Source organism: Tenrec ecaudatus, chromosome 1, assembly GCF_050624435.1.
Source record: "Tenrec ecaudatus isolate mTenEca1 chromosome 1, mTenEca1.hap1, whole genome shotgun sequence".
Taxonomy (NCBI): Eukaryota; Metazoa; Chordata; class Mammalia; order Afrosoricida; family Tenrecidae; genus Tenrec; species Tenrec ecaudatus.
In genome coordinates this window covers 201,674,115-201,700,547 of record NC_134530.1, presented here as the reverse complement: position 1 = coordinate 201,700,547, position 26,433 = coordinate 201,674,115, and the positions used below count along the sequence as shown (strand labels likewise).

Here is a 26,433-nt window from a genome sequence, read left to right as displayed (position 1 = left end):
CAGGGGGGAAGGGGTCCAAGCAACACAATGGATAAGCTCTCCATTGTTAACCTGTTAACAGACAGGTCTTTGACTGAAATGTAGGATTCATTTCAAAAGAGAAAAGATCTAGTGATCTGATCCTGTGTAGATTACACTCTAGGAAACTTGATGGGACAATTCTGCTCTGTCTTACAGGGTTTTGATGAGTCAGAATCAACTTGATGTTCAGTAGCTGTAAGGGGCTAACTAAATAATGGAAAGGTTGTAACTGAATGTCCCCAGAAAGAAAATATTTGCTTCTGATTTCTTCCACCTCTTCATGTGATGGAGCACCTAATTCTCTTAATGCATATAGAGTAAGTGTGAAAATCAAATAGGTAAATCATGCCAGAGAGCAAGGAGTTCTCATTCAAGTTATAGACTTTACAAGTACCAGGGCCTGAGTTTTCTCTGGGCTTGCTGAATCAGAAACTTCAGGGGCAAACATTTAGAAGTTCAGTGTTTAAAATTGCCACAAGTGATTCATGTATACCACTAAGATTTAGAAAGTCTAGAATGATCCTTGGCATTGGAGACATAAATATCTTAAAACTCTAAAGAAACCACTATCTTAATTTTTTTCATAAGTCAGTTATGTATGTGAGCTAAGATTTAGTCATTAACAAATACTACCTATGGGCAAATCAGGCACTGTGCTAAGAAGGAAAGATTCATGAGTGACAGGACTCCAACCTCAAACTCCTTATCTCCAATATGTATCTTGATTTTTTTAAGAAGTCTGTCATTTCTATTTTTCTCTTTTTTAAAAATTAACTATAAATATAGTATACAGGAGATTTATTTTTTTCCTTTTTATGTCATTGCATTGGGGCCCATACAACTATTATCACAATCTACACATACATCACTTGTGTAAAACACACTTATACATTCATTGCCCTCATCATTCTCAAAACCCTCGCTTTCCGCTTGGACTCCTGGAATCATCTCCTCATTTTCCTTCCGCCCTCCCCTCCCCACTCTCCCCTACCCTCATGAGCCCTTCATAATTTATAAATTATTATTTTATCATATCTTATATTGCCCGGCATCTCCCTTCTATCTCTTCTCCACTATCATCATCCCAATTCTACCTTGTGGACCTGGTTAGACCAGAGGATGCACAGTGGTGCAGATGGGAATGGGAAACACAAGGAATCCAGGACAGATGAACCCCTCAGGACCAGTGGTGAGAATGGCGATACCGGGAGGGAAGGGGAAGTAGAAAGGGAGAACCGATTACAAGAGTCTACATATAACCTCCTCTATGGGGGATGGGCAACAGAAAAGTGGGTGCAGGGAGATGCCTGGCACTGTCATTTCTTATAAGCTAGTTTATGTTTCAATGGTGTCTTTTATTTCAGTTCTTGAGAATTCTTCAGACATTTATTCTTAGATTCCCTTAGTTTGATGACTTGAACTTCAGTAGTTCTACCAGTTTCATGAATTGAACCCCATTCGCATAGAATTAGTTTTTAGATGGGAATGCCACACGAACAAGGATGAACCATCAATAGCTCCTTAGACCCCTGTTATGCTGAGGAAGGTAGTCTGCTGAACTCAGTGAGAGAAAACAAGTTATTGCCATGATTCTCAGTGTACTCATGTCTTCTCCAGGTTGCCTAAAGCTTTTATTTAATCAACAAGTATCCTCAAAAAATAATTTCAGAAGTTATTACTATAAAGGTAATAGCAGTTAAAAGAAAGCTTGTGTTCAACATAAAATTCAATATCATGATCTTAGCAAACTTTCCGGGAGGTCTAGGGATTCTCCAGAAATTTCCGTATTACCTCATTCCTGCCAAATAATGGTCACGGATCAGCAGCATATAAAAACTTACACAACACAGAAGTGTAATTTGTTTTTCCAGGTCCTTCCGATTCCTTCCTTTGAACATTTTACTGTCTCACCTACACTTTTCAAGAGACTGTTCCAATGAGTCACCCTGACCACCATTTCTTCTGTCTCAGGAAGTGCCTCTTCTCCATAGCTAACCCTTTCAAAGGTTCTTATTTCTTGCCTTAGGATGCTTCTAGTTCTTATTTTATATCTATCCTGCTGTGTACTATTTTCTTCATCTCTGACTTGTACAAAAATGGTGGTTTCTTAAGTTCTAAACAAACACACACACAAATAGAAACACTTTTCTGGATTCTAGATTGCTTTTAAATAATAATTCAGTCTACTTCCTGATCTTTTTAACCAAAGTGCTTAAAACGATCATTGTTGTTGTGTTAGCTGCCTACTAGATGACTGTGAACTCATGCTGACCCCCGGGAAAATGGAATTGGACTGTTGGGATCCACAGGGTTTTCACTGTGGGAAAGAGGTCGCCGGGCCTTTCTTCCTCGCCACTCTTACTCAGGCTCTACGGAAGTTGACTTAGCAGCATAACAAATGGTAAGCTTTCACAGACAGACCTGCAGCAGCTGTGATTGAGGGGCATTGGTCAAAAGTAGAACAGGTATCACACAGGAAAAGGGAGAAGTCTAACCCTGACCCACTGCTGCCCTCTGTTTAAAACATGCAGTCCTGGTGTTCTGTTTTCACCCTTTCCCACTTTTGCTTTCCATTGATTTCTTATTCCTTGCCGTCTCATTAAGAAAAGGATATTTAATTTACTTTGTCTAGTGTTCTTACTGAAAACCAATACCAATTTGCAAACTCAGTCCTCACTCAGTGTCTCACAATCCTACTGTATTAAAATACCCACTACTTCGGAAAAAAACTTCCATCTACTCATCCTCTGAATTTCATCTTTTTTTTTGGTCTTTGATGGCTTCTTTGCATTGTCCATTGAAGCCTTGTTTCATTGTCTGTCTCTCTTGGGGATATGCTGGAGTTCCACAGATTTCATTCTTGATGGTAACAGATTGTTATGGTGTCAGTAGTTGAGGTCAGGTCAATTACAACTCATGACAACTCCAATCCTAATGCCACATTTTTTCTTCATATAATTCAGCTTCACTGATTTTTTTCCACATACAGATTGAAAAAGTATGATGAGAAGTTATACACCTTTTTGTACAGTTTTTCTGATTTAAACCATTCCACTTTTCTGTTCACACAACGGCCTGTATAATTTCTGAACGAGCGGTGAACACTTCTGTCATTCCCATTCTTTACAAGGTTACCCACAGATTATGGGTCACACAATCAAACGATGGAACAAGTAAACATCCTTCTGGCATTCTCTGATTTCAGCCAAGATCTAGCTTACATCAGCATTGGGACCCCTTGTTCCATGTCTTCTCTCTCTCTCACCTTAACCTCAGCACTTTCCTGTCAATCTACAGCTGCAACTATTGTTGGACGATCTCAAGCAAAAATGTACTTGTGTTCAATATCAATGATAGAGTTCTACAGTTTGAGCATTCTATTGGTTCCCCCTTCTTTGGAATGGGCATAAATATGAATCTTTTCCAGTCATTTGGCCAAGGACCTGTCTTCCCAATTTACTGGCATAGACCAGTGAGTGCTTCCACAACCTCTCCAGCTTGCCGAAACATTTAAGTGGACAGCTCATGAATTCCTGGAGTCTTGTCGTTGGTTAGTGTATTCAGTGCAGTTTGAGCTTCTTCCTTCGGCATCATTGGTTCTGGCTCATACACCACTTCCTGAAGTGGTGGGATGTCTACTAGTTCTTTTGGGGACAGTAACTCTGTGTATTCTTTCCATCTTCTTGTCATGCTCCCTACATCACTCAATGCTTCTGGTTGGATTCAAACAGTTAACCTTTCAGCTAATTGTCCAGGGCTTAGTTGTTTGTACTACCCACGGACCTTGAAGCTATATTGGTAAATCCCAATTTCACAAATTGAGGAAATCATTAAAGGATATAATAGATATAATATGCAGATATAATAGAAGATATATTAGATATAATAGAAGGATATAATACAAGGATATAATTGGACCACAATAAGAAGAAAACAATGGAATTGGGAGAGAGTAGTCAGAAGGTGAAATAGCCAAAATAGGCATGAAAGAGGGTTAAACAGAGAGATGTGTGAATTACATAAAATGTTTCACCCTCTCCCTACTACTCCCTAATGAAGTCAAGGAGAATGAGGACTTCAAATGACACCAAAAACAAAGAAGATATTGTAATAAAGTTCACACAAATATTGGTTTCCCAGGTCACATAAAAGGTATGTTTACACTATGCTGAAAGCTTTTAAGTGTGCATGCGTAAATGGTGGTCCTTTAACATTTAAAATTATCTTAACTACAACATTTTTTTTCAGAAATCAATCATCTTTTCTGACCCTGACAAGAAAACTTAAGAAGATGCTTCCAAAAATCTGTAACTAAAGCAGTGAATCCAGCTCTAATCAAGTTTTACATACTCAAGTAGGCTTCAAAACGTTTGTAGGAAAATGCCATTATCTTTTCATTCCACTTATCTGTGAACTTTCATAAGCCCTCTGGCATAATTATACCCGGAAATTGTCACTCAGCCCTGTTGTTGTTAGGGGTCATTGGGTTGGTTCTGACCCGTATCGATACCATGTACAAAAGAACATCACATGCCTGGTTCCGTGCCATCCTCACAAGTATTGCTGTTGGAGTCTATTGTTGCAGCCACTGTGTCCATCCCATCTCCTTGAAGGTCTCTCCCTGTTTCAGGGTCCTCTACTTTACCAAGCCTAATGTCCTGCTCCAGGGTCTAATCATGTCCCATAAACAGCCCAGAGTACATTTCTAGTGAGTATTCTGGTTGTATTTCTTTGGAAATAGATTTGGTGTTTTTCTTGAGGAAAGCAACAGTACTTTCAATATTCCTTTCCCATAACATCATTCAAATGCATCACTTCTTCTTAGGGAAGGTTTAAAGTGCCTAGTCTTTCTTTTTTAGAAGAAAGTAAGCTGTTTGGAATGTGTTTAATAGTGATCTACAACAGGCTATCTAACCAACAGCAAACACAGGAAAGAAAACCAGCGGAAGAACACTAACAAATGATTGAGTAGGTGAACTCTTTAAGGGTCTAGGTTATTCCATCACATTCCTCATTAAACAGGCAGGTGCCTGCTCTTCCCTTCCGGGGAAATAACAGTGATGGGCTACACCCTTCTTGCACAAGAGATAAATCACGTTGAGGGTGCAGACAAGGACAGTGCCAACAAGGCTGTAGGGTTTTTGTTTTATAACCAATTAATCTGGTTTTAAAATGTTAAAGAAACTGTATATTCTTAAAATGTGAACTCTCACTTGAATATACAGCTGTTGAAGATATGGGTGTGGTTTTGTAGGAAGAACCCTTTGAAGGGGGATCAAAAGGCCTTCAAGGGGATTTGGGAACTACTGGCGATCTTGGCTTCCGAACCAAATTGTCTGTAATTAAGAAGTAAATAGACTGATATCCATCTCACAGTATAAGATGGCACCGAAACTCTAAAACCCTAGACCTATCTAATATCATACTGTGAAAGTTGAGCCTTGCCTTGGCTGAATAACTAGAAAAGTCTTTTAATTCAAAATCTTAACACTTTGTAATAAGGTGATGCACCTATTTAATAAGGTGATGGTCTTATTTGAGTATTTGAGGAATCTTTTTTTTAATTTTCTTATTTGAATTAGGGAATATAAGACATGACATCTTCTTTTGGAAATTCTGTATAAATATATTTTTCAAAAGACATATTATACATAGTAGGAATACACTTTCAGATAGTTTAACTCTTCTTCCAAATTTTGCTGAGATATCATATATTCAAAGGAGTAATTTCATATTTAATTATATACAAACTCATGACATTTATTTGATTTCTGCATCCAAGGGTTATTTTGCTTCTTCTGTGAGCTAAGGTAGCTTGCATTTCATTCTATTTGCCCTACAGAAGAAAATGAATACATAGTGAATCATGTCACCTTAGACGTGCCTGCTGAAAGACTACAAATCATCAAATTATAAGACGATTACATTAATTATGGGTGGAGTATGTTATTCCATTTCAATGATATTTATCTTGATTTTTGTCAGTTGACCTACTCTTAATTTTATATTTTACCACATTTTAAGTTACAACCCAGTTGAAAAGCAATCCATTTATGGCACAAATCATAACATTACAAAACACAGAATGTCCTTCAAAAAATTTTAAAATCAGATTGTTTCATTAAGTTAGAACATTTCAATAGAATTAAATTAATGTCCAATATTCTGAATGCTCTTTTCTTTCTGAATGCTTTAATTAGATACATCTGATAACATTTAGAATTATAAAACTAAGACTAAAAATGCATTCTCATCATCACAAGGGATAGTTTAGTCAATTGGCATAACATACTCTAAAAGCTGTGTTCTACATGCTGGTCTGGTGCGGAATGTTTAAAATCATATAAGCTTATTAGTGGCCATCTAAGAGACAAAAATCGATCTATACTGGTCTGGAGTAAAAGAGAAAGAAGGACAGCAAAGACACTCAAAAGAAACTAATCTATAGAATTAATAACCTACAGGAGTCATTGATCTGGAGCTGGGAAGAACTTGATGCTACCTGGCTATCAGTCGTGATCATTCTGAATAAAAGCACAATAAATGACTAGGAGAGAATGGGAGGAAAATGTAGAACCAAACAAATTCTTTCTAACAAGCTAGATTAACCAAACCATTAAGGATTAGAGATTCCCTCATGGGATTAGCTCTTTGATATTCTCTTTAAATTTTGTACTTCAAAAAAAAATTTTGTACTTCAAACATACCCAGAGGTCATATTTCATAAAACAAACAGACTGGCTTGTAATATAGGTGATATCATGAATGAGTATTCTGCTCATGAAACCGAATGGTCAACATTTACCCGGAAGGGAGAAAGATGCTAAGGACAGGCAAGAGAGCTAGAGAAAGGGAAACAGAATAGTCGGAAAGAATGAGAATGCGCACACATTGTGAACAATGTAACATATCACTGAAAAAGCATTTACAGAATGTGTGCAATGGCAGCCTGATTTGCTGTGTAAGCTTTAATCAAAAATACAGTAACATATAACTTTAAAAGTGCATACTAACCATGTAGATCCAGAGAGACCAGCAACGTAAGTAGCACAATCCAAAATCCCAGACTCGTACAGAGCTTTCATGACTCCAGAGAATCCCACCATGGCTCGGAAGCCCCCACCTGAGCCCAGTATGGCTATCACAGGTACCTGAAATGATGAAATTGTGAGCTCACAGAGGTCGTAAAAATCAGAAACATATTCCCTATTCATCTAAATTGATATTGTATGTTCAACTCACTCATACCTTAAAGCTATCAATTTTAATAGGGAAAATATAAAACCTCATAAAGAAAAGTCAAGAATTGAGATTGGTAAGGGAGACAACGTAGAAAGTTACAAAAATGTAAATAATGCCACTCTTCTCACTCTTGTACATGGGAAGTAAGTAACCCAAACCAAACCCACTGCTAATTGGGACTCATAATGCTGAAGCTATCAGAGGGTAAATCTTTATGGAAGGAGTCATCCTCATTTTACTTCCTCTGAGTGACTTGTGGGTTTGAACCACCAACCTTGCCGTTAGCAATCCAACAATGCCACCAGGGCTCCTTATTTGGGGGATGGTATATATAGTTATTATCATTTAAACATGTTATTTAATAAATAGATAATGAATTACTGCAATGCTTCTTTAAAATAAAAATACTTCATTGTTTTATTTTAATCATTTTATTAGGGGCTTGTACAGCTCTTATCACAATCCATACATGCATCCACTGTGTCAGGCACATTTGTACATTTGTTGCCATCATCATTCTCAAAACATTTACTTTCTACTTGAGCCCTTGGTATCAGTTCCTCATTTTCCCCCTCCCTCCCTGCTCCCCCTTCCATCATGAACCCTTGATAATTTATAAATTATTATCATTTTGTCATATATGACACTTTCCAATGTCTCCCTTCACTCACTTTTCTGTTGTCCATCCCCAACGGAGGAGGCTATATGTAGATCCTTGTAATCGGTTCCCCCTTTGCCATTCTATTTTTAACATGGTAATTTTTGATAGATATAACCCATGTAAACAAAGTATCTTTGGAGTTCACAGGTTTGGTTTTATGTTGTTTGAGTGTATAAAGGGCTCCTGAAACTAAAAGCTTTCTAGCTCTTGCTGTCAGTTATCAGAGCTGTTGTGAGTATAATCCAAACTCTCAAAGCAAAATTCCTAGAGGATGAAGCTGTGGGAGAGACTAGGAAGCCAGCAGACCAAAAGTGGTCAGGCAGGTGGGAGCTGTTCACTGGAGAGGCAGAGGCTGATGTACTTAACTTGCTGGAATGAGGGAAAGTATTTCACTTGACATTGTTCTCCGCTAATAAAAATTACCTAGGAAGATTTTTTCATTTCAGCAAAAGACAGAACACGAAGGAAGCCAAACCTCTGTAAGAGATCCCAGGAGCACAATCAGGTGAAAGGAAAGCAGCAGCTCCTCTGAGTGAAGATGCTGTGACTGGTTGTCGAGGATGCATGTGCTACCCAAATAGTAGTCATTCTAGTTTAAACACTTTTTCCTTCCTTTTCCATTGATGTCTTTCTCTGTTTTATTATGTATAAAACCTAGGATAGGTAAAACTATAGAGAATACCTGGATTCGCAATTTCTTAGGGGGAGGGGCATGGCAGGAGGGTTGAGGGGGGGATCTGGAGCTAATATCGATGAGTACAAGAGTGAAGAAAATGTTCTAATTCGTAGCGAACATTGCACAACCCTTCTTACTACGATTGAACTATTGAATTGTATGATTTGTCAATTACATGCCAATAAAACTGTTTTTTAAAGAAAGCAGAAAAGAAAAGGCAAAGAGCAAAATAATAGTCATATTATATCCAGGTTAATTTTCTAAATTTGGAAGACATCTAATTCTCAACACAGAGATCAAGGCAAACACCCCTGATCATACATATCTCTGATTGTCAGCTTTTCTTTTCATCTGAGACATCACTGGGACATGAGGCTAATATCACTAGTATAGCTAAGTATGTAAGAAACAAAATAAAATCAAGACACATTCACAAGTAGAATCTTTAGCACTTGGTGAGCCATCTGATGTTAGCAAAACCAAAACAAACCTGAAGGAATGTGGTGGAACTGTTGATGTTTCTGACTTTGACCATTAGCCGGTGGTGCCCCTTAGCCCAGAAAATGAACTCAAGTCAGGGGGGTGGGCAGGGTGCAGTTGAAATACTTCAGAAATGCTGAATGCACAGTGTGAATGTATTGTGCTCCAATAGGTGGGACCTGACCCAGAAGTACCCATTTGATAAGTCATAAAAGAGCTGGCAGTGAGATCATAGGACTCTTTATTATAGCAAAAGTACCACAACGTGAAGCTACTGTGTCTCCACCTCTGCTCCAGCTAGGTCTCTACAGTTGTGCAGGCGGTGTTTCCACCGCGCTAGCCCTTCCCTGAAGAACTACACACTCTGATTTATGCCACATCAGAATGACCATTTGAGCATCCTCCAGGGACACAAAGCATGTTCCATTACTGTTCTTTGAGTTTGGAGACCAAGAAGAGGTCCAATGCAGCAATATTGGGGTTGTAGGATGGATTGAGAAAGGTTTCCCAGTGAAATGCTAATAGGACATTCTTGCTACCGTTGAAGAATGAACAGGTACATTGTCATGATGGGGAAAAATCCCTCAAATCAACTCTCTTGGCCGTTATGTCAACAGTACAGTTTTGTTTTCTAAAAACATTTTTTATAATAACCCTTCATGAATGCCTGTGTCTTTCTTTACACATAAATTGTCACTTAATATGACCATCTCAAAAGAAGTCATTATTATTTCACTTTACCAAATTAGTTAAACTCAAGCAATATTTTGCCAACATACATTGTTGATAAACAGAAGGACTACAAATAAACCAAGGTATGAATGATATCAACATTCATCCTGCTCTACTTTGTGTTTGCACATTAAGGATGAAACAACCGTTACTGGGAAAATATTTCCTCTTTAGCAAACTATATTTTAAAGCCCACTTATCACTCCAAATAAACAAGTTCATGGACACCTCGATACTAACAAGGAAAATTCCAAGAGGACGAAGCTGTCGGGAGAGACAAGGAAGAGAAACAACTACTAAATTTAGCTGTTCTAAAAACTTCTGAAAAATAGGCTTGATTCTGAAATGACTTGCAAAGAAATAGCTGGAGTGCACGTTTGTAAAATGCAGTTGCTGATCCTGGCTCAAAATCAGAAACAAAAATTGTTGACAGATTTAAGTCAGAAGTATTTAGATCTATTAGCGCTTTGATTCACATGTATAATTACATTAATGGTAATTTTATACTTCTCTCAGATGATTATGGAAATTGATTACCTACCAAAAATGTTGTTCAATCTCTATATCAAACTGTTTTGATATATGGATATGCCAATATTATTCATTTTCTCCTTTGAAAAGATAATTCTCAAGGATTTTTTCTTTCTTTGTGAATTTTAAGATCTGACAGCTAAAAAAGATATCTGTCTCCTGGTAACATTTCATGTTTTAAAGGGGCAAGAGAAATCTATGTAATCACCCTCTGTTTATCATTACATAGATTAACATAAAAGAGAAGTATAATTGAAGACAACAGAAGAAACATTAGAATGCCCTTCACTGCCTCATCACTAGTATCACAGATGAAGTTTCTGAGACTGTAAATCGTTGGGGAAGCAGACAGCCTTATCTCTCGCCAGCAGAGCGGCTGGTGGGTTTGCAATGCTGAACTTGCGGTTAGAAGCTAAAGGCCCAGCGTGCAGTGTCACCAGGGCTCCTTCGTCGCACAGATAAGCAACCACGATCATTTTTATTACTATGCGGTTATTTTGTCGATTATCCTTTACATAGTGTTCCCTCTTCTCCCCCTCACTGTTAAGATCAGGCAAAAAATGATACAGATGATGTCTGGTGTTAATCCTGCATACTGTAGAACTTGTCCCTGTGTTATCGCTCTAGTTGGTAAACAGAGCATGGTCCTATGATTTTGGAGAAAAAACACTGAATAATGGTAAAGCAAGACCCTTTCTACTTTCAATTTTTCCAAAAGTCAATTTCCTAAAATGTCAGCTTTGGAAATTCCAAAGCATAAACCTAAAACACCTGAAGTTGCTTGCAAAAAAGTGTCTGCGACCTACTTTTATAACTCTTAGTTGACCACCTTCTGCCAATCTCGAAAAGGGGTTGGCAAGATTGAATTAGAATTAGAGAACCACGCCTTAATGTAAGAGAACAACAACCACAAAAATCTTCAAATAAAATAAATATACGGCTATAATAGTGATTGACCCAATACTAACACTGTTTGCGGGCTTTGAATCGCTTGCTAAACCTCTGGTCTGTTTTCGCAGTATCATCAAAACCGTGTTTTGAAGTGTGAAAATTGTATGTCCTATGCCTCCCGCACCCTTTACCCAGCCCCAGGGTTCCCAGAGATCTTTAAGAATTTAGGCAATTTGTTACAGGATTTAGGCAATTTCTTTGCAGCATACGAAAGCCAAAGATTCAACAACAACAGCAAGAACAAACGCAGAGGATTCATTGCCTTGCCTTCGTCACAACATGAAGCATTAGAAGAGTGTCACGTGTTCATTTCAGTGCAACTTCTACATTTTGGGGCCATTAGATTTATCGTTTCGCATACAGAATTTTAAAAATGAGTTCAAATAGAATTAAAATATATTATTGTTATTGAATCGTCATTTTTATTTGACCATTGTCCCTTTGTTGTTTCTAAGTGCAATCAAGATAACTCCTACTCACCAATACTGTGACCAAAAGAACTAAGCACTGTCCGGTCCTTATCATCCCTATAACGGTCAGAGTTGAGCCTATTGTCTAGGCCACTGTCGAAGGACTGCATGCATCAAGAGTCTTCCTCTTTGTCCCTTACCACCCACTTTACCAGCAGGCGTCCTTGTTCAAGGACTGCTCTCTCCTCTCTAGAACGTCTCCAAGGGATAGGAGAAGTCCATATTTCTAAGGAGCAATTTGGCTCTGCTTTTCCCAAGGCAGATTTGCTTCTTCTTCTGGAAGTTCATAGTATTTTCAATAACATCCTTCATCAATACCATAATTAAGTAAATTGATTCTTTTTCAATTTTTTGAGTCAATTCTGATGCACACTGACCCTCATACTGAACAAAAGAACAAACAAATCTCTCTTGGAATAAATACAGCCAATATTCCTTAGAATCAAGGATGGCAAGACTTCATCTCATGTACTTTGAACGTGTTATCAGGAGAGCTATCCCTGGAAAAGCACAGCCTACTTGGGAAAGCAAAGGGGCGGTGACAAAGAGCAACATCTTCAACAAGGCTGTTTGATACTGTGAAGTCAGCAATGGGCTCAGACATCAGAATCATTGTGGGGATGGATCCAGAGCAGGTGGGGTTTTGTTCTGTTGCACATGGGGTCATTACGAGTAGGGCCAGACTTAATGGCAACGAACAACAAGAATTTCTTCTCTAGTCTTTCTATTCATTGTTCCATTTTAACATGCACCTGAGCCTCTGGGCAATACACCAGCGCAGCTTGAACGTCTTCCTTTCGTACTATGGATCTTCACATAGGCTGCCTTTTGACCTAGTTGATGCTGCCCAACAAAAAACTGAAGCCAACCTAGCATCTGTCCCCATCTTTCTACTTCCTCCCTGCTCTTGGCCTGTGTGTACTTGTTTGCCTCCCCCTGGATACTGACACAGCTCTGTATGGTACAGTGGTCTTTTGGTCCTCTCATATTGGATAATCTTCCTGGTCCCCATGCAGGCCTCTAACCCAGGGTCCAACTCTGGTTTATTACCTGGGTGTTCACGTCCAATCACTACGTCACTTGAGAAAAGTCCAGCTCTACCTAGCCCCACAACTGCTCAATTCGACTTCTTGGGTTCCACCACTGTAGACATCTACACTGCCCTTCAGCGTTGACACTTTCACAGGGGAATCGGAATGACGGTTACTCCTGTAAAGAACTATGGTCTCAGAAACCCACGGGGTAGTTCTAGTCTGTCCTACAGAGTGCTGTGAGTCAGAATCCACTCAATGGCAGTGAGTTTGGGTTTTGTTTCAGCGGTATGCAAAGTGGTATAGTCAAAAGAAAGGCAGAAACGAGATGTAGAATGCTGTAGGGGAAGGAGACAGTATAAACATAGAAATCATTATTACTAACAAAATTACTCTTGCCTCCTTCAGAAGCCATTTTCCTTCTTACTTTACTTGTATAAATCATGGAAGGCCCAATTTATATTTTTACTTTCATCCAAACCTATCTCTTTGCTTAATCTTAAATATTAACTATCCATAGAGACGACTTTGAAAGAAGTATTTTCTCTTTTGCTTTCCTGATGAACGCTGGAGTAAAATTTCCTTCTCTCATTTCCCCACAACCTAATCCAGATATAAGTCCTTTGCCTTTGTGGTCACACAGTGGGGGACATAGAGACTGTGGAGTGGCTTATCCCTTCAGAAAACAAAACAAAACAAAAAGCTCAGGGCCATGGGGTCCATTCCACCACCTACAGACAGAAACTGGAGAACTGCGTGTCCTCCAACAGTTACTTTAAAATCCATTGCCATGAAGCTGTGTCTGAAATGGTAATTTTTATAGAAGTAGATTGGCACCTTTCCTGGGAGTAGCCAGCGAGTTCTGTCTTTCTTTTGGTCAACATTCAAGAGTCTATCCACAGCCCCATCCAGGGTCCTTAGAGCCATTTCAGAACAAGAATAATTAAAATCAGGGACTCTGAACAATAAACTGTGCTAAAATTCCCCAAACACCAAGCAGCATGCATTTTTATCACATAAACACCTCCATTCTTAATCACAGAGAAATTGCACCACAGAAACTACTATGCTAGCAAGAAGTTTGGTTATAAGATTTGAAGTTCACAGTAACAAGAAAAGAAATTTTTAAAAAACGTGATTGGAAGCAATTCCTTCAAGTTGACTCATGGAGCATGGGAAATGACAATGATTGAAAAGAAGAACTGTTTAAGAAGCAGGTATGAGAACATTCTAATTAGTTCCATCTAGGGCAATAAATTACATAATCTAGAAACACTTCCCTCCACGTGATTAAAATCAATAAATTTCAAGATATGCTATTTGTAGGAGATCCCTGACGGGTAACACACTGGGCTGCAAACCACAAAGGCAGCAGCTCAAAATCACCAGCCACTCTGTGATCAAGAGACGAGGCTTTCTGCTCCCGAAAAGAGTTACGGTGTCAGAAACCCACAGGGACAGTTCTACTCGGTCCTGTTGGGAGCTAAGAGGCAGAATTGACTCAATGGCATTGAGTCTGGCTTTTGGTTTGAGTCTTAGGAGAACAAACACCTGGGTTACTAGGATCCTGATTGATTGGTGTGTTCTCCAGAGCGGAAAACTGGGTATTATCAAGTGTTACGATTCTTGCGCTTGGAGTTACATGATAGATTACTAGGATGAAAGGGTCGTCTGAACGAAGACCTCCAGTGGCTGGGTTGATTCTGACTCAAGGCCACCACACGTGTGTCAGCAGAAAACTCTGCCCATGAAGTTTTCAACGGCCAGATGTTGGGAAATACATCTCCAAATCTTTCTTCCAAGACACCTCCAAGTGGGCTAAAACATCTTAGCTTCCCGTTAGCATTCGATCTCTTTTGATCATTGGTATCACCCAGGGTTTGAAACTAGTATACTTGTATTTCCAAAAAGTCAATCATTGATAAAAGCTAAGGAAATATAGTGATACTCTGACAACCATGGGGTCACCACGAGCCAGAATGGACCAAACAGCCACTCAGGAGCCCTGGTGATCGAGTGGTTATGAACCAAACATTTTATTAGCATTCACACTCATTTTCTCACCCCAATAAGGAGTATTACCTCCACTTTATAAGCCATTCAGCGAGGCTAAGCAATGCAGCCAGATGCATACAATTTGGGCATGAATCTCTACAATCTATACAATTCAACCCTGAAGTTCAACATTGCGGCTCTAATCTGGTGCTGCCGGATGGAACCCTGAGAGCAAGACAAGACCAATCTCTGTGTTCAGACTTCATAGCCGTCATTTACTCTCTTTCCACAGAGGCCACGCCGCCCACATTTGCACACCTCAGGGAGGCAAGCTGGCCAGTACTGACTAGAAAGGGCCGATCTTGGCAAGGATCACGAATGTAAGGACAGAAGGGCCCCTTGACCAAAGATTAAAATTACAGTCAGAAAAATGTTGGGGTTTTTGTGGTTGTTATGGGAATGGGTGGTGCTAAATACTTTTTTTTTTTTTGGCCAAGAGAAAACAAATCCTAGAAATGACTTCATAACATATGTTAAATATTTTTCAAGGGTATTCCAGAGAAGGCAAAATTGCTCATTTCCTGTCTGTTGTCTAAAAGTCAGTATGTCATCAATTCACATGAATATTAAGCCAAATTGTATCTACCCAAGAAAGCCTACTACTCTTCCTTTCCACAAGGAGGAAGACTGTCTGAGAGCTCGAGAACCTACAGTGGCAATTATTTTGCCTTTCCTTGTGTTGATAAGTTGAGAGGAACTCCGTGACTGGCTACATTGGTTACTATGTGGGCTGCTAAGGCAAGATTAGCAATGTGAAGCCCTCCGCCACTCCATGGATAAAGACTCTTCTGTGAACGTAAGCAGCCTTAGACGCCCCAGGGGCAGTTCCTCTAGGGTACTTATGGAGCACACTGCAGGCAGTGGGTCTTGCTTGGTTTATATTGGATTTCTATCATTTGATATTGTCACCACAATCATCACATGCACAGCTCAGTGGCATTAATTATGTTCCTCATACTGTTCGACCATCTATTGTCTCCTTTCCCGAATTTTATCATCATCCATCACCCTTAACAGAAGCTCAGTGGTCCTCAATCATGATTCTCCCTTTTCCTCTCCATCCCACGGACTGCATCTTCCATTTGAAAAGAAGATTCTAATAACAGGTACCAGCAAGGCACTTGCACCGACCAGTATGTTGCCACTACATCTGTAATGCTACAGTGGAATCTTCTCCTCACCCCAACCTTCTCTGCAACCGGGAGTCCCAATGAACAACTCAATATCGGTGATTCTGCTTGGAGACGCTGCTCTGTCCCTTTAGTCAGCACATCCCACTGAAGCAAAGAGAAAGCACTGCCTCTGTCGGCGCCCTTGGCTGCAGCTTGGCTTTTGCTTTAGTTTCCCGCCATGTCACTATGGCACAGAGCAGGTGGCCTTAAAGAACGGATACTTGTTTTCTCACAGTTATGAGAACTGCAGGTACAAATCAAAGCCTCACTCCTATTGATTTCTTCTGGGAACTGTGAGATAGGACCAGTTCCACGGCTCTGGTACATTTTTGGACTGCAATAGTTAGAGTTCCTTTGCTCCTTATAGGTGCATCCACTTCTATCATCCCGTAGTGTCCGTTTATCCCAAGTGGCTCTGTTTCCATGAATGTCCTTCTCAAAAATCAGTCCCCACCCAGAAAGAAATAGGATTGGGCCAAAGTTACCTATGATGACATTGTTGACTACAGATGTCTTCAAAGAAAAGCCTTTGTTCTCTAAATAGCATCGCATGCATAAGTGACATCAGAACTTCTTATATTCATATATTGGGCGGTGGGGTGGGACATGATTTATAATACTCTGCCTTCTGCCCCATAGCGCTGGCCCAAGTTCACGCCATTCCCAAATGCTTTGAGGCATAAACTGTCCCGCACCTTTCTCCCATGCTACAATGGGTGCCAGTAATCCCTACTGGCCCACCTGTTTATGACTTTTTTCTCTCTCTCTAGACTCGGCTTTTGTAACACACCACTCAAAATACTTTAAGGCTCACATTATCACAGTATAAACCCATTAACATGATTGTTAAGATCTTTAAAGAAAGACCCTAATTCCCCATGCATGATCACATTGAGGGATTAACTCTTCAACATATCTTGTTTTCTTTGATGGCGTGGGGAGGGCACACAATTTAATATTTAACAGTTTGAAACACATTCCCCCAACTCATACAACTAAATATAATTTTAAATTTATTAAAAGCAATGCTAGGTGAGATAGCTTATTGTAGCAGCCTGGGATTAATTGAAGGGTGGAGAGATCAATGGCGCCGTGAGCCTCGCTTTTCTTGTCTCTCGCTCTTTAATCATTGGACCAGCGTGTGGCTGCCTTGCTTGTTCTGTGCCTCAATTTAAAGGATACACTACCTGTGGGACACCTAGACTGTGGACTGTGTTGCTGTAAGTTGAGGTCCCTTTAAGACCCCACACGATTGAAATTTACATCTCTTGAGCTGGCGACTGACAGTTGGTGACCTGGCTGATGGTAGGTGACCTGCCTTGCTGTTTGCTGCCTGTGCTGGGATAGCCTAGCTCTCGCTCTCTACAGAGGACTACCTGACGGCCCTCAAGACTTGAAGGACTGCCAGTGTCTCACAACTCTCTCACAGGAGTTAGTCGCACTGAGGCATTTGTACTACTTTATAATTTAACTGTTCATTTCTTGTATTATATATATGTTTATACTTTAACTGTTCATTTCTTGCGTTATATAGCTATCTTTATAAATATATATAAAATTATCAGCAATCTGGTTTTATCTCTCTAGAGAACCCTGTTTAACACATTAGGTGTCTACAATAAAACAGGCATTTCCTTATTCTCTTAAAAATGATATTTTCTAAAGGAGAAAACAGACATTAAATGAAAAATCACACACATTTTAAGTACAATTGTGATAAATGCTGAAAGGGTAAAGTTATATTTATGTCATAAAAGAATATAACTGAGAGACCCAACTCAGCCTGATATGGGAGAGGCAGGGATGGTGAGGGAGAGCGTCCTGGGATAAATGATCTGCAAATTGAACAAAGAATGAAACTATGTAAGTTAGGTGGAAAAGGTAAGGCAGGTGAAAAGGCAGGGAGAAGAATTGTCTGGAAGAGCAGTGTTGCATTGCGCAGTGAAAGGAAACAATAGCTAGAGGAGCTCCAATTGGAAATCAGTTTTCTAAAGAAATCTAGTGAGGGGGTTTAGTGAATTTGGGGTGGATTGGCAAAAAAAATTGTTTAAAATATGCTGTGGGACTGGCATGCTATGGGCTCTAGAAAATGTTTTTAGTTTGGCATTGATAATCACATTGTGTTTCTGAAAGATCGCTCTAAAGATGTATCAGTGTAAACAGAAAGTGTGGAGGACAGGATCAAGTGGTCGCTAGTGGTCTCGTGCGGAGCTTAGAAACGTTTCATAATATGACTGAGAACTGATGTCGGTGTGCTGGAACTGAGCGATAGAAGGTCAAATAGACTAACCAGGGTGCATCTTGTAATATTGTACATCCCATTTTATTGTGCTTTGTTTTAGAAGTTATGATCTCTCATGACTACTGCGTAGACTTAGGGAGAAGTCCCTAAGTGTGACTGATGCATTACGAACTAGGTAAAGAATCCATCTACTGAGACAGGGCTCCATGAAAGGAAGCAATTTTGAAGGCGATTCTTGTGCTCAAATGTAGACATGCTGCATTTGAAATGTTACCAGGTATACAAGTGAAGCTGTTAGAATATATATATATATATATATATATATATATATATATATATATATATTCAAACCTGAAAATCATAAGGGACATTCTAAATTGTTGATATAAATTGCAAAATCCTTGGCACACATGTGATGGAAAAGACCATGGGAGAGAGGGGAATCAGGAAATATTAATAAATATAAAGTGAGGAAATTCATGAGTGTAGAACTGAATCTCGAGAAATTCTTATGACTAAAGGCATGGAAGATCTGGTAAAGGAGATGAAGGAGACATCATGAAAACCAGAAGGGAGTAAGCAAGGGAAGGGTGGAAAGTATTTCAATTAAGTAGGGAACGTTTTGTCATTTGTGACTGCTAGGTCAGGTAATGTAAGGCTGGGAAAGTGTCTGTGGTAGTTACATAGTTTCATGCCAACCTGAAGCTACATAAACGTGTAGGGTGGTGTTCAACCTGTCAATCAGGGCACGGCCTAATGGTGCCTCTGTGTGGGCGTGGGCCTGGCAAGCTCCCCTTCTCTCTCTCTCTCTGCTCTCACCTTCCTACTGGCTGCCGCTGCCTTCTGCTACCAGGGCCCGGGATGCACCACCATCATTGGAGCCACATGACTGTGCACCAGCAGCCTGTGATGTCCCTACACTCTGTATCATTGCCTGTGACTGTGAGGGTGAAAGGGACTTATGGACCAATAGCACACTTAGGGGCTTGAGTCGGACAGGGCTGGGTTGTGTTCCTGAAAGATGGAGCTTCTTGATATGAAGCTCGTCAGTGCACATATAGGAGTGCACTGAATGTGTTTCTCTAGTCAAGCTGGCCGAACACAGTGCCTCCTCCGGCATTTGTATTTCGACGGGTGACCAGTGGAGAGCTGAGGCAGTCCACCGAGGAGCAGACGGCTGAGGAAAGTGAGGAAGTAGAACGAGTTTCTGTAGAAAGCGATGGAGATATTTACTAAAATAAGGAGCTAGAACGGAAGACAGATTGGAAAGTAGATCCAGGAGATTGTTGTCGTTGTTCAATTTGTTTCCTTTTTATAAGGGCGCTTAGAACATGCTTACATTTATAGGAAGTGCAGGAGCCCTGGTGGGTTGAGGGCTACCCACTGAGTGCTAACCACAAGGTGCTCCACTCAAATGCATCAGCTGCTCGGAGGTGGAAACATGACGCCATCTACTCCCATAAACTCTTAGTCTTAGAAACATGAATGGGAATTTCTACCCTGCCTGATAGGATGCCCATGAGTCAGAATAGACGATGTCAGTAAGTTTGGGTTTGGGATCCTATAAAGAAGGAGAGACTGACAGTGTATTTGGTTGGGAGTCAAAGGGGGAGGATTAAACACTTGCTATTTTGATTTATAATAGATATTTAGAGTCCCTAGGTAGTACTAACAGTTCATACCCTAACCTGCTGGCAGATAGATTTGGGTCCACTCAAAGACACTTTGAAAGAAAGATCTGGTGATCTGCTATTGAAAATGCAGCCTCTGAAGCCCGGATGGGCTCACTCTAATCTATACTGGGTGACACTAAACAGAGTAAGAATCAGCGCTAACAGGCAACAATGATGGCAAGAGAGATTTGGGATCTACAGGGGAGAGAGGGATACCTTTCTTAAAACAATTAAATAGAAGAGGTGGCATTTCCTTGACTTAAAGGTAGAGAAATTGCAAAGGAAAGCCACAGTGTAAGGTGTATGTTATTATTATTATTACTGTTATTATTATTAAAGCAAACTCACTGCTATCCAGTTGATTCTGACGCTCAGAGAGCGTAGGGCAGGGTAGAACTGCCTGGACAGTCCAAACCTCGAGTTGACCCCTGAACAAAAGAGTTAGGTCCGGGAACAAACACACTGGGGAGATCTCTCAAAAACAGACATACAACATTACGTAACCAAGAATCCAACCACTACTTCCTGGACAAGAACCATAATTTCATTCCAGTGCTTATTTAGAAACCTGTTACACATTCATAATCCTCTCAATTTACATCCTGGGATATAGGAAATTGCAAATTCCAGTTTGTTTTTCAGGGGCTTTCCTTGGTGAATCTTGTCCTGGCTTGTTCCTTGCTTGATCAATCCCAGTAAAAGTGCCCCGTTTACTGTCATTCAGTCTGCCCCTTTAGCCATGCCTAGTGAGCCGTGGTTAGTAACATGATGATTTAATCAGGAGGTGGCTCCATGAGTTGTGTGAGGAGCAGACGACGTGTCATGTCAACATTTGGGACTGAAGGAAATAAATGTTTCCAAGAATCAAAAAGCAACAAGGCTGGAAAACACCGAGCATACTAAATAAAGTTGATTATGAACTCACAGACGTGTTAGTTGCCTTTTGAATGTTCTAGCAAATTAATTTCTCAAAGTAGGGTGAATTGAATTAGATACCCCCAAATTATGTGCTGCAACTCCCTAATCTCTTTGACTATAGGTTTGTTACCATTTGGGAGTGAGTTACGTAGAGTCTGTCTTGAATCAATCCTTTTTGAGATATAAAAGAGGTCAAACAAGTAAGCCACCTCAGAGAGTCCCAGTGGGGGCTTACTGGTTGCTATGGTACTGCATGCCATGGCACTTGCAAGTCAAATAACCAGCAGGATCACCCCTGGAAGGCAGGTGCCAGTTGACTGTCCAGATGAAATCAGACCGGTAAAGAGAACCTGCAAATTCACTTCTGAACAAAAGGCTCACTGACAATCTTATGAATGGTAACAAAACATCAGTTGATGGAGTGGCAGAAGATAAGCCCCTCAGGCTGAGAGGGAATTAAAATACAAGTCAGGAAGAGCTGCTTCCTCCAAGTAAGATCAGCATTCCTAAGGAATGGAGCAAAGCTTCCCAGGCCTCCAGTTGTTGACGCAGTGCCAAATACCCATTAATAAATGAAATGTATAATGTACCAAAGATGAATCTAGGAAAACTGGGAGTCATAAAATGAAATTGAACACACAAAGTTCACTATCTTAGGTACTAGTGAACTGAATAGATTGGTATTGGCCACTTTGAATTAGAAAGTCCTGTGGATTACTATACAGTGAATGAAAAACTAAAGAGGAATACTATCACATTTATTGTAAAAAAAAAAAAAGCATTTCAAAATCGATCCTCAAGTGCAATGCTGTCCGTGATACAATAATATTCAAGTGCCTGAAAGGAAGATGAGTTAACCTGACTGTTATTCACGTTTATACATCAATCACTAAATACCAAAGATAAGGACTTTGAAGATTTTTTATCAACTTCTGAAGTTTGAAATTTACCAAATATGTAATCAAGATTCATTCCTAATTAATGGTGATCACAATATGAAAATTGTCAACAAAGAAGGATCAACAGTTAGCTGTCAATCTTCATTTCCATAAAGCCTTCCCATCATCTCTACCCTATAAAATGTAGGACATTTCGTAACGATTACATTCACTCACTCATCCACATCTCCCTTTTTGAACCTAGCACATCATTGGTTTTGTGTGTATTGACACCTTCCTCTCCGACAAGGCTTGAAACTCCCTAAGGACTGTGAAGGGGACCCACAACTGTGTGTGTTAACCACCTCAGCTTCATGCATCTCCAGCACTCGTTAGCAGTCTCAGTAACCGACACATGGCAACTGAACCAGTTAAGAAAATGAAAACAAATATCTTTTTAACTTGAAATACCATTTTCTGCTTCAAAAATAATCACAACTCAAAAAAAGTACTGAGATTAAAAAGAGGAAAATTGTAGAATGGCTGCCGAAAATTTCATGAGCTATATAAGGAGAAAAAAAAAACTTATCCGGAAACAAGAACTTCTCAGTCATCTGGAGAGAAGAAATTTTCTTCAGAGACAAGCGAATCTGATAAAATTATCAGTCCCAAGTTCTACTAGGGATCGATCACAGTGACAAGCAATATGGAGAGTAATCTGACTTTTAAAAATAAATACTTAAAATGGAGGTTTCACTTATCTCCTTAGGTTTTAGGGGAAAAAAAATTCCCCTCAGTATTATCTTAGATTTTGCCCACATAACAAGAGTCACTCAAGCAAGAGCACATTGGTATCTCAGCCCTAGACTCACAAAAACCCTGCTGAGCGATCGGAAATCACATATAGGCTAGAAGTGCCCATCTGGCTCCTTGTGAGAAAAAGTCCTTCTGACTTCTTCATCAGAATAAATCCCGACCTAGCAACTCAGTCCTGATGCTTATTGGCATGTTTAAAAAGATACCTTTCTGTGAATTCATAGGTGAATAGATGAAAGAATGATTGGATGGACAGTCACACACTGTATTGTACACTGTCATTTACTGAAAATAAGTACTGGAATTCAAGGGAAAAAACAATTAATGGGCTTCTAAGGATTGGGCTTTCCATATCGAACCACAAAATATTTACATTATCAGGAGATATTAAATTACTTATCAAGATGTAATTAAATTCACAAAAAATCTTTTAATTTAATTATCTTGAGACCATTCTCTGGAAAAGAACATCATGCTTGGTAAAGTGGAGGGAGAACACAATAGAGAAAGGCCCTCCATGAGATGGACTGACACGGTGGGTGCAACAATGGATTTAAACTGTGAAGGTGGCTCAAGACCTGGCAGGGTTCGTTCTGTTGAGCATATGATCACTATAAAGCCACAAGGAGAAGTAGGACTATGCAAATCACTTGGCGTGTTGTGGAAGGCGTGCGTTCACAGTAAGCGTGCTAGCGCACACTCAGTCACCAACCATGTTGAAACTCCCTAAAGGATCGTTCTGAGTCGGAATCAACTCAGTGCCATTAGCTATTTGGTTCATCTACATCTACTTAACTTTTGTTCATTGTATTTTCATCATTAAAATTTAAAGCATTTTTCATATTCTATAGGGACATTTCTCGCAGCTACTTATTTTATTCTTTATAAAATGCATTCATTGAATCTCATATATGAGACTAAAGTTTTCCTATTAATGTAAATCTCATATAAGAGGACTAAAGTTTTCCTATGAATATAAAGTTTGTCCTATTTGTGCACCAGTATACTTCTTCAAAGAAGTTAGATTGATGCGCACAATTTTCACCAGTTGCTGACCTGAAGGACCGCAGCAGGACCACTCTCAACAAATCTGTGGAAGACAGACTTGGTGAACTGCTTTCAATAAGATAAAAGTCAAGACCATTCATTGGAGAAATGCTACTCTAGAACACATGGGGTTACCAAGAATTCATGGTATTGATTGACAGTAGCTAACAATAATAATGACATCCTTCTTTACAAAATAGCATAAGTATTGCAAAATATGGACAGAATTCAGGATGACCTGCCTTAAAGATTTTACATTTTTAAATCACTTTACTTTTCTTTAAAAAACTCATAAAGATAATGCTTAATATCTTAATATCACCACACCTTGGGATGTTTTCAGAGAACATATGCAAACAAAATTTCTATTAAATGTTTTATAATATTAATCAAAATTTCCAACTCACATCCCGGGTTGAACACAAGCTTTCACTGTTCTCTGGACCCAAGAGTTTCTTCATGTTCTCCTTTATTTTTTCTTTTCTCTGTTGTCTGAAAATTTTCTCCTGCTTACACAGAGCCATGCTAAATCGTAGGTCTGGGGATGAGCTGTTAAACAAAACAAACGAAGTCAAGAACACATCATCTCCAGGAGACTTGCTTTATTCAATCCGCCTGCTTCGAGTCCAGATAGCCACATAGATACGTGCTTTCTGCAGTCTTTGAACTATTTCCCAGGAAAAGAGCTTAAACAGGAGAAAGGAATTATGGGCATCTTATAGTAGCATGCTCTAAAACATATTTTCAGAAAACAGAAGTATGAGATGTATAAGGGAAAACAAAACCAAACCTTAAAAAACCCCAGCAAACAAACAGCTGCCTTTAGTATACTACATTCTGAAAACGTTGAGAACTTCACGAATAAAGAAACTTGTTTGTAATTGTTTGGTACACCATTTCTCAACTTTATTTGACCAAGAAATTCTACCCATCCCCCCACCATCTCTGCCTCCGAACATAACACGGACATCCCCAAGAGCTGCTTTCTGAGGAAATTACTTGCAGAAATTTACTTTGATAAAATGTCCAGTGTCGTGCAGATCCTGTGATAAAACAAGGAACGTCTAATGATAGACCTCTAGACAACTACAAGTAAAAATGAGACTGGGGGCTAAGGAACCCTTAAATTACATAACCTTGTTTTCTAACAATGGCAATAATAATTTCTTAAATATCTACAGCATGCCAGGCACTATCTAAGAATTATGCTTTACTGACAATATGCAAGGGGTTTTAAAGAGTTCATTGAAGTTTTTCGTTATCTTTTATTTTTTTCCCACCAATTTTGAAGACCCTTCATATTTTATAAAATAATATAGTTATATTATATTATATAGTACTATATTTTAATCATTTAATTAGGGGCTCATACAACTCATTACAATCCATACATACATCAATTGTGTAAAGCACATTTGTACATTCATTGCCCTCATCATTCTCAAAACATTTGCTCTCCACCTAAGCCCCTGGCATCAGCTCCTCATTTTTTCTCGTTCCTTCCCACTTTCCCCTCCTTCATGAGCCCTTGATAATTTATAAATTATTATTTTGTCAAATCTTGCCCTGTCCAACGTCTCCCTTCACCCACTTTTCTGTTGTCCATCCCCCAGGGAGGAGATCACATGTAGATCCATGTAATCGGTTCACTCTTTTCAACCCACCCTCCCTCTGCCCTCCCAGTATCACCACTCACACCACTGGTCCTGAAGGGATCATTGCCCTGGATTCCCTGTGTTTCCAGTTCCTATCTGTACCAGTGTAAATCCTCTGGTCTATCCAGACTTGCAAGGTAGAATTGGGATCATGATAGTGGGGTGTGTGGGGGTGGGGGGAAGCATTTAGGAACTAGAGGAAAGTTGTATGTTTCATCATTGCTACATCACACACTGACTGGCTCGTTTCCTCCCCGAGACCCTTCTAAAAAATATAGTAATATATGATATTACATGTAAAACAAAAAAAAAACTAAACTCACTGCAATCAAGTAAATTCTAATTCACAGGGACCCTATAGGTCAGCTTAGAAATATCCTGTGAGTTTCTGAGGCTGTAACTCTTTATAGAAGTAGAAAGCTCTGTCTTTCTTCCAAGGAGTGGCAATTTTGAGCTGCTGACCTTGCAGTTAGTAGGCCAACATATAGCCACTATGCCACCAACACTCTTGTCTTATGTGCTTCATGCTATATACTTCAGAAAACTGAAGTTCTGAAAAGTTAGATTACTAGGCTAGGATTCCTTGGTAAATACGAGATGTACTTTCCTGCATAAAACAATACCTCACGAGGAAAGAAGAAGAAAAAATACCACCAGAGGTCCTAGTGTTAAATCCTAAATGTCAGTACTGGATGTAGAAAACAAATTAAAAAGCTAGAAATCTACATTGTGAACAAATTTTTAAGATGTAGAAGTCAAAAATATCACTAATACCATAATGTCACTTAATCATTCATAAAACTAAGTTCTTTCCTTGAGATTAAAATACATTTAAGCCTTATTTCTGTTAGTTGAGTGTATTTCTTTCTTGTAAAGCCTAAAAGGACGGAAAACACTACAAAGTCGAGCTTCAAACCAGTTCTTCCTGATTCAGTCGTGGTTAATGAAGCCATGCCAAAAGAGATCTGATTTCGTAAAATATGGGTGAACAGGAAAGCTACAGGCGGGTGCACTGCAGATATTCCGCATCCGAGAAAACAAGCACAACGAAGCACGTTGCACAGCAACTAAATGTTACCTGAAGAATCCAGACGATCAAAGGATCAAAGGTGGCAGTCAACTGAGCCTTTGAATGTGTGTCTCTCTCCACAATCCTGGCAATACAGCATCACCCCCACCACC

General features: G+C 39.5%; 1 protein-coding gene across 1 annotated transcript in view; it reads right to left on the bottom strand.

Annotated features, from left to right (window-relative positions):
- Window positions 1–26,433, bottom strand: part of PLA2G4A (phospholipase A2 group IVA) — a 170,888-nt gene that overhangs the window by 58,838 nt on the left and 85,617 nt on the right. Inside the window, exons 7-8 of the mRNA XM_075528478.1 lie at window positions 24,004–24,145; window positions 7,036–7,172 (exon numbers count right to left, since the gene is read on the bottom strand). Coding sequence (XP_075384593.1) covers window positions 7,036–7,172; window positions 24,004–24,145 — 279 coding nt within the window. The remainder of the gene's footprint in view (window positions 1–7,035; window positions 7,173–24,003; window positions 24,146–26,433) is intronic.